Here is a 19,165-nt window from a genome sequence, read left to right as displayed (position 1 = left end):
GAAATTGTGGTTTATATACACAATGGAATACTACATGGCAATGAGAAATAATGAAATATGGCCTTTTATAGCAACGTGGATGGAACTGGAGAGTGTGATGCTAAGTGAAATAAGTCATACAGAGAAAGACAGATACCATATGTTTTCACTCTTATGTGGATCCTGAGAAACTTAACAGAAGACTATGGGGGACGGGAAGGACAAAAAAAAAGTTAGGGAGGGAGCCAAACCATAAGAGACTCTTAAAAACTGAGAATAAACTGACAGTTGATGGGGGGTGGGAAGGAGGGGAAAGTGGGTGATGGACATTGAGGAGGGCACCTGTTGGGATGAGCACTGGGTGTTGTATGGAAACCAATTTGACAATAAATTTCATATTAAAAAAATACTTAGTGCAAATTACAGATCATTAAACTCTAAAGCTCTAGACATTATATGTTTAATGATTATCAAAGATGAAAAGGGCATTTAATACAGATGGAAATTTGAGAGTGTACATGTTTTTGCTTTTTAAAAATCTTCATTTTTAATATATCTATATTCATTTATATAGCTTCTGATATCCCACTATTGTGATTATAGTTCATAGTGATAAAGTAGGACTAAGAGAAAAGAAATTAACAGATGTTAAAAAGGAAATTATTTAGTAGTTTATTAAAGAAGATTAGCTTGTAGCTTATTGAAACCCAGAAATTATGTGACAGCAATTTATATATATATTTCAAATATGTATGTACCTTATGTATATGTATATAATAGTAATTTTTTCTAGTAAAAATTTTTTGATTATGGAAAATTTTAAACATGTACAAAAGTACAGAGAACAGTATAATGAAACTTTGTATATTTATCACCCAACCTTAAAAATTATAATCATGTAGCCTATCTGGCTTTACTTCTTACCCTTCATTCCCCATTCCCACCTCTCCACAATGAGTTTTAAGCAATTCTCATCATATAATTCTATTCATAAACACATCAGTTATCATAGTTGCTAAATAGGAAATATTAATGCATTTTATGGATACAAATGCCGTAAATATAACTATTTGATGTTGAGATGTTAATTGTAAATAGTTGTTTAAATTCATGGCAATTCTTGGCTCATCGTTACAGGATATAAATTAACCAGACAGGTTCAGATTCAGTCAGATAGGATTCCAGTTTGTTCCTCGTGTCTTCAAAAGGTCAGGACTATTCGAATGCTGTTAATAATAATAAAACAATAGTCAGCATAGTTTTTATGGTAAATGTAACTAAAACCCACAAATAATTTCTGTATTTTCATCTCAGCATTTGGTTTTAATCTTTCTTTATAGACATCTACTTTGCTAAGTCTAATTGCTTTTATCTTGTCATCCTCTCTCATTTGTGGAATGAATAATACCTTGCAAATGGTGCTAGTAAGCTGGGAAAAGTTCGGAACTCTCACCTGACCCTGGGTGAGGTCCATGCTACCACATGGTAGGGTTGTAGTGAGGTTTCTGTGTTGGAATAGTCACTGCTTGTTGTGTTGGAGTGATGCTTTCTGAAAACCTAAATATTCTAAATCCTGGGTAATTCCTTCAACATGTAGAAGCAAAGAAGGAGATAATCCTTGGGGACAGAGAATTCCTTATGTTGGACCTTACTGCTGGAACTGTGGAAGCCCTGGCATTAGCAGTTTGCCATGCATAAATGTTTTCTTCACCCAGGGACTAGAGCTACATCTGTCTACCTGTGGAAGGAGAACCTCTGTGTCCTTTTACCAGGAGTCAAGGTCATTGCACCTTAAAAGACCAACTGGGCGTTGCGTTCCCTCTGCTTTCTTACTGCTATGTAGTTGGTATGGTAGGAGGGCCTATCCTCAGTTGTGCTTCCTACACCCACGTGGTAAGTGCCATCCTCTGTTTTCTCCATTGTCATCTTTCCATCTGTGTGGGCAGGAATGTGGTCTTCTCAGTGAGCTAGAGGCCAAGTAGGAAGCGTCATTCAAGTATCTACCCGTCAGCCTTTCATTCTACCACTGATTACTAGGCCTACTTTAAGAGTACAGGGGACTTGCCCAGCTATTAATAAAGTAATTCACCATTTTCCATTTGGCTGCCACTTAGCAACTCCCTATGGGTATATTCCGTGACTGAAAACTCTAGGGGAAAAGGGGCAATGGTGGAGGAGCTATGAGTTTTAGGTTCTAAGGCTCCAAACTCCAACCAAACTCCTTACTTAAGGACCACTCTTTATGGGGATACTGAGATTGTGTGAGATATTGCAGAGTTTATACACTAAGTTACTTTGTGTAGCCTAAGTAATTTTTTGTTTTTATTGAACTTCTTTTTGATATATTGCAACTAATATGTTTGCAGATTAGACAGTTCATGTCAGTAGAAATAATTTCTCAGGTTTCTTTCCCAGGAAGTAGCTTGGGTCCTCACACCATGAACCTGCTTTCTTCTGCAACGTTTATTTTCTCCTTCAAACTCATGTCACTTAACTTTAGGTCCTCCCTCCCCCCCTTCCCATTTTGTGATGTCTTCTCAGGTGCTTTTTTGTCCTGCATCTCCTCTATGAAAGAGTGGTCCTGGTGTTTTTGCCTATTGTTTCTATTGACCAAGGTTGTGCCTGATCATTTGAACCAAAATCATTGATCCTAGTCTCTCCTGCTCCCTAGCTGCTACAGATCCCCCAGTTGGGACATTTCTATAACTTAGTTCTCAGGGTCTATGCCAATGTCAATGCCAAGATAGCTAAAATTGTGGGTCAGAGACAGTGGACAAAGCATGAGGATAAGAGTTAGGGCATGCTTTAAGTTTCTTTAAGTGAGCCACTCACTGCTCACATATCCATGGTTTTCACTTGGTTCTGATAATGAAGGGCCTAGAGTGGGCATCTTTTGTTAATTGCAGAACATAATGATGCCAGACCCAGGGCTATATTGCACCAGAATGACCCGACATTATACTATGGAAACCTTTCTTACTAGGGAGCAGCCCCAACTGAGTTAACAATGGTTTTTGAAAGGGAAAATCTGTGTCAGTTTGTATCACCACTCTATGTTAAAATAGTGTATGGGAGTGTACATTATGGGAATAGAGCAGGAAGCTTTTCTTTTCCCAGATGGCCACTATTTAATCTTTTAAGCACATCTAGTATGTGTGATGTTGTGGAAAGTGTCAGAAAAGACAAACTGATTGGTTCTTAACATGAAGTAAAGAGTCATCGTAAAGGTTTTTTGAACCACTTATCCCTCTGTTTGTTAACTTACCTTTTGCCTTGGTTCATTAGGTCAAATGCCTCATTGATTTTGTCAAAAGGCAGGGTATGGGTCACCAATATATCCAGATCAAATATCTTATTCTTGTAGTCAGTAACCAGCTTTGGAATAGAATCAATGCTTTTCCAACCTGTAATTTGGCCAAAATGCCACGTAAAGACATGGTTTTTGACAAGAAGTGGTTTAATCAGTTTGTTGAGTGAATGAAATTACCAAGCCAGATTTGGGTTGCTTCAAATAGATTATCCCTCCCATCTTTGATTTTCTATACTTTTATTGATTTAAAAGTTTTTCTTAACAAGGAATGTTAAGATTAGTTTCTATTTCTAGATAAGGAATTATCTCAGTTTGGTCGAAGTTTACCTTTTGTTCCTCTTGTGTTGGTTAATTTTAATGCAAAATGAACTTAACTTTACGAATTGTAGTTATCCATTTATACAAATTTTGTTTATTCTCAAATAATTGCTAGAATAGCTTTTATGCAGTCTCTAGATATGTTATTAGGCACTCGATATTTAAACAATATATTTTTTCCTTTCCATTCAATAATTTCATTATAAGAATTTGAGTACTACTATGGAGATAATTAAAAGAGGGGAAAAAAAAAAACTGACCACCAAAGCATGTTCCATTTATGGTACGGCCCATTATGAGCTCCACTGGAGATATAGTCAATCCTCTAATTTCAGAGTCTACCCCGATGAAAGTACATGTTCCCCAACCTGCTGTTGTACAGTCCAGGGCTGCTCTCTGGAAGGTCAAAAAAAAGATTAGTTGAGTAAGTAGAAAACGTAGAACATGAACCCTAGTGTAGGTATGCACAATGCTTTAGGGAAAACGTATGCAACTCTGCATATAAGATAAGATTATTCAAGCTAAAATGATCATAGTATTGTTGATTGATACTTGGGGTGCCACTGTTCTGTTTCAGGTAGAACATTCATTAAAATTTTGAGCATTACCCAAAAAGATATTGAAAAGAAACATATTATTTTGTTTAATACCATAGTTATGGTGAACTGGAATGCGTATCATTGCCTGTCAAGAAAAGTAAACATGTGAAGTTAGGAAAGAACTCTAGAAGGTATTATAAACTCTTACCAAGTTTTCAGTGATCTGTTGTGGATATGTAGTAAAACATTTGCAGTTCTACATGCATAAAAACAATCTTTGAAGTCATGAAGAGAGGAATGAATAAGTATTTATTAGAGCCCAGGAAATGAGGTACACACCATAAACTTAGTAGATCCCAAAGTAAGATAATTAAAAAGTGCTACTTAAAACAGAGGACAAAACAGTTTCAACAGAATCTGACACTGGCTGCTGGTCATAAAACATTTCATCTCCTTCCCTACATTATTTAGCTCTCACAGTTAGGTAGAGTTATGTAACTAATTCTGGGTCATTGGCTATGGGCAGAAGTGATGTGTGTTATTTCATAGGCGAAACAGAACCTGCCAGCTTTTCCTTCTCCTGCTGTAACAACCAAGATGATCTTGTGGTGAGATTGTGAAGCTACAAATTTGAACTTGACTGAGCCTTGATTGCTGGCTGAATAACTACATGGAAGACAGTGGCCCAGGGGAGTTGCTTTGATATTCCCATGAGAGAGTTATGTTAACCTATTGCAAGTTTGGGGTTAAAAATGCCAAGGATTGAAAACATAAAGAAGTTTGAGAAAGGTATAAATTTGTGGGTGGCCATTCCATAAGAAGCCATATGGTAACTAGATGAACATTTACAATCTTTTGAGACTAATCTTAAGAAAAGTGTAAACTTTATTTTATATCCCTTGCCATAGTCAGTGCTCAACTTAATTCTGACCTGTTGGGGCAATTTTTACTATCACAAAAGTCCCAATAGAAAGAACAGCTTTTTTCATCACTGATCACTGTGTGAAAGCAGTTTAAAGTACAGTAAATTCTCCCCCTCTCTCCATGTCTTACGAGTGATGGAAAATGCAATGACCTAGAACTTTTAGAATGTGTTTTTTAAAAAAAACATTTTTTTCAATGTTTATTTATTTTTGGGACAGAGAGAGACAGAGCATGAATGGGGAGGGGCAGAGAGAGAGGGAGACACAGAATCGGAAACAGGCTCTAGGCTCTGAGCCATCAGCCCAGAGCCTGACGCGGGGCTCGAACTCACGGACCGCGAGACCGTGACCTGGCTGAAGTCGGACGCTTAACCGACTGCGCCACCCAGGCGCCCCTAGAATGTGTTTTGAAATTTTTATTTGACTACATATTTATTCTTTTGAGAATTCATAACATTTCTAAATAGCAACTCTTCTACTGTGTGGACTTTTTATTGGGAGGAAATACTTTTGTTTATGCTGTATGGAGAGATCTATGGAGAGGGGAAAATCCATAGGCACTATTTGTTACCTGAAGGTAGCTGTTTACATTGACTCTTATTTACTATTTTATTAAAAAAATTTTTTTTCCCTGTTTGCCTTTTCTATGTTTCTGGAGCTTTGCTCCAAGCAAAGAATTAATTTCCCTAATGATGACTTAAGTAAAAATGAGCATTATATGCACAACAGGTTTATTTAGAAGTCTCTGAGAGGTTTTGATGAGAATTACTTTTACTTTTCAAAACTTTATAATATTGTTAATTATTGTAACTTTCTGAGTATTCTGTTGGGTTCTTAAGGCTGCTTTAGAGCACTAGTGGTCATTGAATTCAAGTTCACACCCATTGCTGGAATCTCCTCTACAACCAAGACATTTAGCTTTCCTTAGTAATGGAAACTTGGTGGACGGGTAGGTAGCTGATGTTTTGTGATTAAATAAATCCATCATTTATTTGGGTTCTCTGGTATAATTCTATTCCATAATTTAAAATAATAATAAAACCTGTCAAGTTTTAGTTCAGATGGTTCTCAACTTGAGTAATGTAAAAAATATTGGTATCTGGGCCTTAGACTCTTGAGACTATCCTGGAGTATGGTCCATTCATTGGTATTAAACAATGACAATAACAACTCCCCACGCGTTTCTAAAGTGTAGCCGGTGTTGAGAATCTCTATACTAGAAAGATGAAATCAATAGGCTGAATTTCAATGTTTGTAAAAAGTTTGGAAAGTGGAAGAATATTGTGGCACAATGCAAGTTGCAGATGCCAAGGACAACATCTGAAGCATTGAACACAGGGGAGCACGTGCAGGATAAGGAGACTTAATGCATGAATTTTCAGTAATAGCTGATATTTATTGAGTGCTTATTACCTACCAGACCCTCCTTTAAGCAGTTACATTATCAATGAAAGCATTCTGAGAGGAGAGACCGAGGTAGGGAGCCTGATGCTCTCAGCACCTCTTCCCCATCTCCATTCTCTTCTGGGAAATGCATCAGTAGGGTAAGAACCAAGGGGAAGAACTGTTCAAAGCCTGCCACTGGGAGGCTGAAGTACAGAATTGTATTGTTTAAATTTTTTTTTTTTTGTAAAAATCATTTTAAGAGAAAGAGAGGGAGAGAGAGAGAGAGCACATGTGTGTGTGTGAGTGGGAGACGGGCAGAGAGAGGGAGAGAGAGAATCCCAAGCAGGCTCCACACTGCTTTATTTTGAGTTTGGCCACTGCCGAGTCCAATGTGGGTTGAAACTCACATGAGAGTGAGAAACTCTCAATTGGACCCCGAGTCCAATGTGGGGTTGAAACTCACATGAGTCATGAGATCATGACCTGGGCCAAAATCAAGAGTTGGGTGCTTAACTGACTGAGCCACCCAGGTGTCCCCAGAATTCTATCTTTTTTTATCATCTCCCTAGAGGAGGGTTTGGGAGCCATGTTGAATGAAGTCATAATTAAAAGGGCATAGTGTCATAGCTACTCCACAGATCTCACTCACGAAAAAGACTCCATGGCAGATAGTTGGCGAATTTTTTTGTCATCTCATAAAACAAAACAAAACTCTGCTTAGTGTATTTGCACAAATGGGTATGAAGTGAACATTCACTGGAAGATGAGGCTGGGCATTCTGGCAGGCTAACTTCTCCATGTGTTGTCTGTGTGGTTGATTTACCCCACTTTCTCAAGTAGAATAGACAGGGCTGGCTTTGTAGGCCTGCAGCCAATGCAGTCGCTCAGGGCCCTGTGCCTAGAAGGGCCTGCAAATTATGTAGCTCGTCTTGAGAGAAGAAGTCTGAATGATACAGAATTGTTTAGGAAAAAAAGATCTACTTTTTAATTTTGCAGTGTGTGTGTGCGTGTAATATATTGAAAATTTCACATATATGATTTGGATCTAATTGTGCAGCTCATTTACTGAAATCTGATGGGCAGAACTCGATTGCTTGTAAATTGCTAACCTCTCTCTTCTCTGATTTTAGCTGGGAGTGGATACTTCCAGCTGTTAGGGGTGACATGTGTCCTTCTGTCCCCTTCCCTTCTCTAAATCTGCCTTTTCTGTTGTTTCTTTGTAATTTCTCATAGGCAGAATTATTTTAAAATTTTCATTTCTAAGTTTTTTCTTAACTTTTTGCTGAATTTCATGTGGAAGAATATACAAAAATATTAATCTATTAAGTAATACTTGTAATTAAATATTAATACATGCAATCTAATAGCTAATATTTTCTATATAAATATATAATATATACATATGTGTATATAAAATATACAAAGTAACTATATTGATACACACATTGCCAATGTTTATTAATGTTAATAAATAATAATTTATTATATACTATCATTAAAAATGTACATACCATGGCTTCAGGTCCACCTGCACAATCAAGGGCAAAATCCACCCCTCCTTTGGTCATTTCAATGATGACCTCCTGGATGGGTTTATGTAGGTTTCTAGGATTGAGGCAGTCAGTGGCTCCGAGGGCTTTGGCCTTTGTAAACTTCTCACTGTTGATGTCAATAGCTATAATTCTGGAAGCTCCTGCTACTTTACAACCCATTATAGCAGAAAGACCAACACCTCCTAGGCCAAAGATGGCACAAGTAGAACCAGGGGTGACCTGCAGGCAGGACAATTTATAAATTAACTTTTTAAAAAATTTATTTTTTAATTTTTTTAGAGAGAGTGCATGAGTTGGGAGAGGGGACAGAGAGAGAGAGAATGAATCCTAAGCAGGCTCCACACTCAGGATGGAGGCCAGTGAGGGGACTTGATCCTACGACTGTGAGATCATGACCTGAGCTGAAATCAAGAGTCAGACGCTCAGCTGACTGAGCCACCCAGGCACCCCTAAGTTAACTGTTAATGGAAGTGAACTTAACTTTTTTTTAAATGGAGAGAGTGAGGTGGGGGCAGGAACATATAAATAAAAGACTGTCTATCATAAAACTAAATGATACAGCCAATAGGGGAAATCTGCCAATATAAAAATGGATTACTCACTGGCTAAATTTGGAGAATCATTTGAATGCCATTAGAATGATCAGCTAATAGTAAGGAATAAGCCCAAGTGAAAATAATCCTCTTGTTTTCCTGTTCCCTTTTAGTGTTGTCAGCACAAAAATTTAAAACCCACACATTTTAAAGGGTTTATTATTTTCATTTTTAAATAGATCACAAATAATTTATATTTTTAATGGGCCTTATTTGGTTGTATTAGTGTTATAGTCGGTTTTGAATGAGCACTAATGTTTCTCTAAGTGTGAATTAACTCACATCCCAAATCACCAATTAATTTGAAAGGCATGAAATACAAATTTCTTTTGGTTTTCTATATTTCCTTTTTGTTTTTTCTATATTGCCTAATTTATTATCTACCTTGATTTGTTGATTTTGTATTTGTGTGCGTGTTTCTTCAAAAGACTGTAAGTTCTTTGAACTCATATTATCTTTCACATTGCTATTAAGAGTGTTCTATGTGTTGGGTCTTTAATAAATGTTCATTGCATCGAATGAAATAGAAACTGAATATACAAGATGATAAGGAAAGTTGCTGTATCTGGATTATGTTATTCTGTAGAGTGGTATAGTGGCAAAAAACATACTACACAGATTCTTAATTAATATTTTCTAATGATGATGGGAAACTGTTAGAATTAAAGCATAAACAAAAGGGAAAGAGGAATCTGCCCAAGGGAAGTACTGATATATTCTAAATTGGAAACAAAACTATTAAGGAATAGAGAGAATGTATATCTCTTTAATTTATGCATGATATTAGGCAGGCATACAGTGTTTGACTTTTGCTACTCAGGGGTAAATAAAATATATTTTTTACAAATATTCATAATGTTCTCTATACACAGTGTGACATTTACAATGTTGTGGCACATGTTTAGTATATATCCAAATATATCTCCTTAAAGACTGTGTTTAAAAGTTTACCTCTAAGAGTCATTGAAAGTAGAAATGCATCTTCCTTATTGAGGCAATGTTATACACAGCTTCCAACAGTATAAATTGAATACACTATATTACTTGTGTTAAACAACTAGACTGCTGTGTGTAAAAGTGCCCTTGATTATGGTCCTGGGGGCGGGGGTGGTCACTATAAACTACCCCGCCACAATTTGAAAATAGAATAATTCATAGTGGATGATTATCTATTTGCAGACAACACGGTTAAAAGACATTTTCATGCTTCCAAAGATCTCTGTGAAACGTGATTAATTTGGCAGTAAAGGGTACAAGCTGATTAAAAAGAATTAGGACTCCTGGTAATGCTGGGTGCCAGTCTCCCACTAATTATACAAAGTTGTGTCATCACTTTTCTTCCCAGAAGGAAATTAAACTTTATTAAAACTCTTGCCTTTTGGCTAGAATTAATGATATTTCACTTCCCTTAACTTGTTCCTATCAGATTCATTTCTCTTCTCTAAGCATCCTATGAGGTGGTTTAGGTGTTCCTCAACCGCGAGAACAGGTCCTGGAAATTTGGATTGGATTTAAAAGAAAATTGTAGCTGAATCTCTAGTGTTAATATCCCTGAAGAAAGACTAGAGTAGTAGAAGGTGACAGTCTTCATGGAGTCCAGACAAGAGAGAGTGGCCCAAAGAGCAATAATTCTGACAATACTAGGTACAGGAGAGTATGCCTTGACTGCCAAGGTTACACCTGCTTTTAAATTCCCTCAATTAACCCCCTTCCTCCAGGAGCCTTCAGAATGTAGTCTGACTTCGCATATGATTTTTAATTTTTATTAATGAATGAATGAATGAATGAATGAATGAATGAATTTTTGGAGGGAGATAATACAGTGATAGCCAAAAGTAGCATTCCTGTCTGCTTGGTTGACATAATTCTCAGTGAAAAGTCTTCTCTTCATATTCTGCCTACTAGATCACCCTGTTATTTTGGTTAGGCTGAGTTTATTTCCTTGACACTCTAACACCTCTAGGTAACCTGACAAAAAGGACTATTTGGATTGCAAAGCTGAAAACCAAGCCTTATCAAGATTTTTAGGGGTTGGGCACCTGGGTGTCTGAGTCGTTAAACATCTGACTTCCGCTCAGGTCATAGTCTCAAGATTTGTGAGTTTGAGCCCCACATTGGGTGAGCTGGAACCCCACTTTGGGTGAGCCCTGATTCTCTCTTTCTCGCTACCCCCCCACCCCCCCACCGCTCCTCGTGGGGCTGCCCCTTGAGGATTCTCTCTCTCTCTCTGCCCCTCACTAACTTGCGCTTTCTCTCTCTCTTTCTTTCTTAAGAAAAAAAAAAAGATTTTTAAGCGTCGCACGTGAATCTGGCTTTATTCATTCATTCATTCATTGAAAAATTATTAAGCTCCTACTCTGTGCTAGGCATAGGGCCTAGAGTGATTGTTCACATCACAATGAACAAGAGAGAGTTGTTGCCCTCAAGGAGTAAATAGTCTAATAGGGAGGAGAAATAAATGGGAAATTTCTCCATAGTGTGATAGGAAGGAAGACAGGGATAAGCACAGATACTTTTGGGAAAACTGGAAGGAATACCCAATGCATGCCCAAGAGGCTGAAGGGTTTCTGATAGGAGGTGGGAAAAAAATGGAGTCAGCCAGAAGAGGTAGGGGAGCTTTCCAGGCACTGTTGTTGGGATCTGGGTGTGGAAAGCCCAGGAGACACGGTGATTAGAGCCTGGAGACTGAAGGTCAGGCCTGGGGGAACAGTGAGCCTGCAAAGGGAGAATTAGGGAGAATCACTAGCTCACTGAGGGAAAAGGGGAGTAATGAAAGGGGAATGAAATCTTCAGATTTGTTGTTTAAAAAGACCACTCTGGTTGCACTTTGCAGTTTGAACTCAAGGGATGAAGAGTGATGTCAAGGAGGTTTAAATAAAGGGGTTGTTTGAGGCATCCAAATGATAGTGACATCTCTCCAGTCTCTCATTAAAGTTTTGTGAAAGCTTCTAAATTCTAACATGGGATCCCAGGGATGCATCTTGCCACCATCGGGGCTGTCACTTGAGACATTCCCTTGGAGCCACAAATGGGCACAATGAGAAGCAGAGGTGAATTACCACAGTCTGAGGGAGAGAAATCTGCAGGGTCAAGGAGAAAGCAGAGGTGGCTATATGGAGATCGCTGGGAGTTTCTGTAGTTTCTGTTGCCTCTTGACTGGATCTGCTGTCCCAGGATGAACATTGCTATTTAGGGGACATATTTGAGCATGCTGTATTTAAGGCAGGGATGGTCTATAAAGTAGCATATCAGTATAGAGACAAGAAAGTAACCTCATCCAGGTGCTAACTATATGCCAGCTGCTGGGCTAGATATCTTATGTATGTAATATGATTTAATTATCCCCATAACTATTTGTAGGAAATATTAATGTAGAGGGGTTAAAGAACTTGCCTACAGTCACAGAGGTAATAAATTACAGAGCTAGGACTTGAAGGTAACCAGCTGATTTATCATGCTATTTCCTAGTAAGTTCTATTTTATGCAACCTGGTGATTAAACACTTTTACCTTGGCAGTGTTGATTGCAGCTCCATAGCCAGTTGAAAACCCACATCCTAACAGACAAACTCTCTCTAAATTTGCATCATCATCAATTTTGGCAAGATTAATATCTGACACGACGGTGTACTGAGTGAAGGTGCTGGTTCCCATGAAATGGTAAATTGGTTTTCCTTTGCAGGTAAACCTGCTGGTTTTGTCTTGCATTAGTTCTTGATCAACAATAGGATTTTTGACTAGACTAGAAAATTACAAAAAAAAAAAAAAAAAAGACACAAAAAAGAGAATGTAAATGGACCTCTGATTACATTCCTGAAAAAATTCCTGGGCATTACATGTTAATTACGACAATTTTATGAGAGAAAAATTGAGAAAATGACTTGAGACTTTTCACATAAATATAATCAAAAGTAGTTTAAAGATGATAAACTTTTTATTGAATACTCTTTATGGGCTAGAAACTCTCTTAGGAGTTTACATGTATTAATTCTTAAAAAAAATTGTAATGGAAAACTCAACTATATATGAAAGTAGAAAGTCTAGGTTGTTGCATATCTGTGCAACCATATCCCAGCTTCTGTAGTTATCAACTCATGGCTGATGTTCTGTCATCTATTACCTGCCACCCCCACCAGCACCCACTTTCCCTCATGGGACTATTTTGAATTAAACCCCAGACATTACTATTTCATCTGTAAATATTTTAGTATGTGTCTCAAAAAGATAGATTCTTTGGGGTACCTGGGTAGCTTAGTCAGTTAAGCATCCAACTTCGGCTCAGGTCATGATCTCGCGGCTCGTGAGTTTGAGCCCCGGATCGGGCTCTTTGCTGTCAGCTCGGAGCCTGGAGCCTCCTAAAGATTCTGTGTCTCCTTCTCTGTGCCCCCTACCTCCCATCTCTCTCTCAAAAAATAAATACACATTAAAAAACAAAGAGATTCTGGGGTGCCTGGGTGGCGCAGTCGGTTAAGCGTCCGACTTCAGCCAGGTCACGATCTCGCGGTCCGGGAGTTCGAGCCCCGCGTCGGGCTCTGGGCTGATGGCTCAGAGCCTGGAGCCTGTTTCCGATTCTGTGTCTCCCTCTCTCTCTGCCCCTCCCCCATTCATGCTCTGTCTCTCTCTGTCCCAAAAATAAATAAACGTTGAAAAAAAAATTAAAAACAAAACAAAACAAAAAAAAAACAAAACAAAGAGATTCTTTTAGGTTGACATACTGCATTTGGTTGATATGTCTGTTAAGTCTCTCTTACTTTATAGATGCTCACTTCTCTCCTTATTTTTTTCTCTACAATTTATTTGTTGAAGAAACAGTCATTTGTTCTGTAGAGTTTTTCTCATTCTGGATTTTTCTGATTACATTCCTGTAATTGGGTTTAACATGTTTCTCCATGCTTGTATTTCCTCTAAACTAGTGTTTTCAATCTAACTGATTGTTTTAATTTGGTTTTATATTTTTGTAGGAATATTTCAAAGGCAGTGTTGTGTATTTTCATCTGGAGGCACATAATACTTTATTATCTCTCTTTTTGTGATGTTAGAAAGAACTTATGGTCATTGCCAAAATCCATTATTTCATTAAGAGTTTGCAAAAAGGTGTATTAATTCTTTAAATATCTACCAAAACCCTGTAAAATAAGCATTATTATTATTCCCATTTTATAGACAAGGAAATTGAGTAATAGTGATTAGATGTAAGAGTAGTATAATTTTAGCTTCCAAAATAACTAGCTTCAATTAGTATTAAGGACAAATAGATTTTTCTGTAGTCTCATTAAAGAATAAGGTGATAAAGGGTTTGGACTCTGGAGTCCAACTGCTTATGTTCAAAATCTAGTTCTTTTTTTTTTAAAAAATGTTTAATGTTTGTTTATTTCTGAGAGAGAGAGAGCGAGACAGAGTGTGAGTGGAGGAGGGGCAGAGAGAGAGAGGGAGACAGAATCTGAAGCAGGCTCCAGGCTCTGAGCTGTCAGCACAGAGCCCGATCCGGGGCTTAAACTCACAGACTGTGAGATCATGACCTGAGCTGAAGTCAGACACTCAACCAACTGATCCACTCAGGCACCCCTCAAGATCTAGTTCTAAGACTTTTATCTGTGTGGCCTTGGAATAAATTACTGAGCCTCATTTCATCCCTCTCTCTTCTGTGGAAATAGCTACTATTTTGATTTTGGCATTTATCATTCCAATAGTGTATTTATACCTTTACTACATGCATATGTAACCATAAATTATACTGTCTATGGTATTGTTTTGTATATGATATCTTACTAAATATATTTGTCAGCAACTTGCTTCTTTCCCTTAACATTATGTGAGATTATTCTGTGTTGTTGTATGTAGATCAAGTTTAGCCCTTTTCATTGTTATATAGTATTCCATTGTGTTACTACATAGCACTTTGTTAATCCGTTCTCTTATTGGTGGGCATTGGGCTATTTTTAATTGCTGTTATAAATAATGTTGTAGTGAACATTCTAGCATATGTTTCTTTGGGTAATTTTGCAGCAGTTTCTTGTATACACCAAGGACTAGAATTGGTGGATAGAAACTTCATCTAGGTATTGCCAGTGTACTTCCCCAAATACGTATACCAATTCATATTCTTACTAATAGTGTATAGAGCTTACCTGAGTTTTGTACAGAAATTTGTGAGTGGACTCAGACAGAACTTGCATTTTCCACATTGAGCCATGTAGAGTGGAATTACTTTGTCACCTGGAAAGAAAGGCCATGTGTTGGATGGTGCCTAAGATACAGCTTATAAATAGTTTCTACCAGATGTATCAGTGGAAAACACCATTCTTTATGGTATATATATGTTCAGCAGAAAGTATAGATGGCTACAATATTTTGTTGCTCTACAAGATTCCCCAAGTATTGAATATACTGTATTTTTAAAATTTTTTAAAATATTTATTTATTTATTTATTTATTTATTTATTTATTAATTTAATTTAATTTAATTTATTTTGCTGCTGCATTGATACCACTAGCTGCAGAGTCCTGTCTGAGGCTATGCTGTCACTGAAACTCTCTGCATCATGACTATTACTTTTTTTTCTTAACATTTCTAAACATCTTGTATGGAGTAGAGCATCCTTATTAAAGGTGGACAACAACAGGCAGGATATGGAGATTAAACTTTACATCATTGCCATGTTTCACCATTTAGTTTGCTTCAAATTCTATATTTTTCTATTTTTTTACTCAAATACAACTTACTTATGGCTTCTTTCCTCTGATGATCATAGCTCAATAATGATAATTAACATTTTTTCAACATTTAGTATGTGCTAGGCATCCTTCTGTTTACCCATATTATCTCATTTACTTCTCAGAACTGTCCTTTGAGATGGGTACCTTTTCTCTCCACTTTAGAAAACAGAAATCTGAGCTGTGTCACAGAAAAGTGACTTCACTGGTGGAGGTCACACAGCCAGTAAGTGGCAGAGCTAGGACTACATTGGCCAGAGCACTTCATGGATGCAAAGCTTATGGGAGCAATTTGTTTCTCTGATCTTGTTTGGAATGGAGTCTAATATACTCCTATGTTTGGAGCATTCTCATTAAAGGAGGAAAGAATGATACAGTTCATCCCACTTGACAAGTGAGTATTACAGAGCCCATATTCCAGTATTTTGTGAATGTTATAAAATGGGAAGTAAAAAATTTCAGCCCATTGGCATGTTCCATTCACATATTATTTTTATGTTACAAAGTTTCAAAAAGACACATAAGCTAATACTGACATATATAATATTTCTCACTTAGGCTGACTGTATATCCTCATTCTTTAAATTCTTTGTAATATTCAATTGGTTCTCTGTTTTATTTAGAGGAGGTTGTTATAAATTTTCTTTTGTGCCCCACTTTGTGGGTTGCTTCACAGGACCGTTTCTCAGTGCTACATGTGAATAAAGTGACCATATTATCCAGATTTTATCAGTTCTGATTTCAAATATTCTGTCCCATTGTTATCTGTGATAGATAACGTATTTTAGTTTGTCTTTGGAAAAGATGGTTCCCATATATAAATAGAGACCAATATAATATACATCCCCTATATATAAATAGCATGCAAAGCCAAGATTGTATCAGTCCCTGAAATATCCTGACATTTCCATTTAACTGGAATCAGGAAAAGACGTACCTGGTTTGAAACTGGTCACTCCTGGCCCAACACTTTCCACAATTCCTGCGCCCTCATGGCCAAGGATCACTGGGAAGAGGGCCTCTTTAAATTTAGGATTGATCGGATGGGCGTCAGTATGGCACAGGGCAGTGGCGATTATCTGCAAGGCAATCACAGACTTGAGTCCTGTTTCTGTCATTATGTCATTAGGGTTAGGATAATTTTAGGCCCAATGTCACCTTGACACTTTACAACATTCCTAGAGCTCAATAAAAGAGTTACATTTTGAGGGGGGGCACAATTAAAAATATCAGCATATATTCTTTTCCTCTAAATAACAAACCTTTGTTTTCTAACTTTCACTGTCACTGGAGAGTCATACAAAGAGATAGAATTGGCAATTACTGCCTCCAGGAGAGGAGAAATCAAAGGTAGTAGGGAAAATTAAACAAAATCTTTTAGGCAGAGGTAGTGGAGGGAACACAGGTTTCTAGGGCTGGCGCAAATTTTGTTGAAACTACGTGAAAGGAAACAGGTAATAAAATCTTTATAGTTAAAAGAGGTATCAGATAAAGGAATGTCTCAATAGCTAACATATCCCTTACTATTCAAGATTCTCTTGACAAGGATGTCTTATTCATCCTCATGTATAAATCCATACTGTGGTAGTCCTCAGGAGAAGTGTATAAGCCGGGCCAGCTGGGGGGAAATGGAGAAGGTTTGCCAGCTTTCAGTCTGTGGTGTCTGCTCAGTGCAGTGTCTTTTCCCTGCTGACCCACGCCTGTCCCTCCTCTGGGCATTTTAGACCCTCATACTGCCCTGGACAGCACTTCAGGTCTTCCTTCTACCTTGTGTTGAACCAAATTTTCTATCTTTCTTTTAATATCACTTTGTAATACAGCAAAAGAAAGAAAGCAAAAAGAAAACCTAACTAATTCTAATCTGAAGTGAATTCCTTTGTCTGATTCTCAGGGCTAATGGTTAATGTAAAGATAGTTGAATTAAATTTTAAACCTGTTATTAATAACAACTGATATTTAATAATTTACCCCTCCTGGGATAATTCCTGTTTCTATCTGGACCTAAAAATGAAATTCTGCCACAGGTGACACTCCAGGTGCTCTCGGTCATGCCACATAGGCTTGACCCAAAGAAGCCAAACCTGCACTGAGTGTCTTCTCTGTATTATATAGGAAAAGTCTCCACTTACCTGGACGCGAACTTCATGAGCCTTGGGAGGAGCTACCTCGACCTCTTCTATGCAGAGGGGCTTGCCTGCTTCCCAGGCAATAGCTGCTTTGCATTTAATAACCTGAGAAAGAGGGATAGATGGGGAAAGACAGGGAGATTAATTGTGTAATTAATATATAACTATATAAGATGTAATTAATTAATATTATATTTAAAAATTTAAATATATGTAACATTGAAAGAAGGTGGAGGGGACCTGGGTGGCTCAGTTGGTCAAGCGTCCGGCTCTTGTTTTCAGCTCAGGTCATGATCCCAGGGTTGTGAGTTCGAGCTTTGTGTGGGTCTCTGCACTGACAGTGTGGAGACTGCTTGGGATTCTCTCTCTCCCTCCCTCCCCTGCTCACTCTCTCTCAAAATAAATAAATAAACTTAAAAAAAAAGACATAAAGTGGAAGGAAACAAATCTATAATCCTCGTTTCTAATGCTATTATTTTTGCTTTTGGTATGCTTTTCCCAGTCTTTGACCACACAAATACATAATTTTTGATAGCTGTTTTGCAATTTTGAACATCTATGTATATACATATGAATCACATGTATATGTATACGTATATCACATGTATATGTATGTGTGTGTGTGTGTGTGTGTATATATATATATATATATATATATATATATATATTTAAGTTTATTTTTTGGGAGAGAGAGAGCACGTGTGAATGGGGGAGGGACAGAGAGAGAGGGAGAGGAAAAATCCCAAGCAGGTTCCACACTGCCAGTGCAGAGCCCCATGTGGGGTTGATCCCACAAACCATGAAATCATGACCTGAGCCGAAATCATGACCTGAGCCGAAATCGAGAGTCAGTTACCCAACCGACTGATCTACCCAGTCACCCCTTGAGTTTATGTTTTTGAATATCATTAGTCTTATTGCACATACAACATAAATTATAGAAAGTTTCAAAGTACAAATAAGAACAAAAGAAACAAATCTACCTATAATTTCATCGCTCATTTTATGATTTTGAGGTAAATTTTTTCAGTATTCCTAAATGGGATCATATTTTATATAACATTTTGTAATTATTTTTCTACTTATTAATATACTATAAATATTTTCTATATTTTTCTCTAGCTTTTTTTCTAACAAATGCAAATTGTATTTTGTTGTTACAGCATAGTTACTCAAATCTGTCTCTTTTTTGCCTTTGTAAATAATATTTAATTGACTACTCTTGTAGTAAGCATTTTGGCACATCCTCAGTAATTTCCTTAAATTTCTAGCAGTTCACTTAAATCCTTTTAAAATGCTGCTTTCTGAGAGTAATTCTGAAGGAAGCTTCTCTTAGCAAAATTATAAAAAGACAAACAAGAATAAGAAATAGTGTATTTGCTTACTTTGCCCTTGGTGCCCATTTTTCTTTGGCAAACTAGCCTTGGAAGTTTCTTTCTCACTTAAGAATCTCTTCCACTTCTATCCAGGGTGCTCAATGTCCTATAATGATCTGTCTGAATAAATACCATTCCTGCCCTCTTATTCTCCAATCATTTTCCTCTTTTGCTGCTGTGATACATAGCTCTGCCCATTTCTCATGTGATTTGTACTCTCATATTTTAGCTGCCAACTGCATTGCTCCCAGCTCTTATTTGAAGAAGGTTTTTGTTTACTTTTTTCCTTTTATTGCATAATATAAGATAGTAGAGAAAAGTTCATTAAGATTATACAGATGCATTAACA

The 19,165-nt window shown here is 37.3% G+C and overlaps 1 protein-coding gene across 1 annotated transcript; it reads right to left on the bottom strand.

The window, feature by feature from the left end:
• Window positions 1-423: 423 nt before the first annotated feature.
• ADH4 (alcohol dehydrogenase 4 (class II), pi polypeptide) lies at window positions 424-18,947 on the bottom strand. Its single transcript, XM_043571900.1, has 9 exons — window positions 18,826-18,947; window positions 17,444-17,545; window positions 16,252-16,393; window positions 14,729-14,816; window positions 12,111-12,342; window positions 7,967-8,227; window positions 3,868-4,003; window positions 3,245-3,383; window positions 424-1,205 (listed from the first exon to the last, which is right to left on the bottom strand). The coding sequence occupies exons 1-9, from the start codon at window positions 18,841-18,843 to the stop codon at window positions 1,181-1,183; spliced, it is 1,143 nt and encodes a 380-aa protein (XP_043427835.1). The 5' UTR covers window positions 18,844-18,947; the 3' UTR covers window positions 424-1,180.
• Window positions 18,948-19,165: the final 218 nt, after the last annotated feature.

The sequence above is a fragment of the Prionailurus bengalensis genome, chromosome B1 (assembly GCF_016509475.1).
Source record: "Prionailurus bengalensis isolate Pbe53 chromosome B1, Fcat_Pben_1.1_paternal_pri, whole genome shotgun sequence".
Lineage (NCBI taxonomy): Eukaryota > Metazoa > Chordata > Mammalia > Carnivora > Felidae > Prionailurus > Prionailurus bengalensis.
This window is presented reverse-complemented; position numbering and strand designations above follow the sequence as displayed.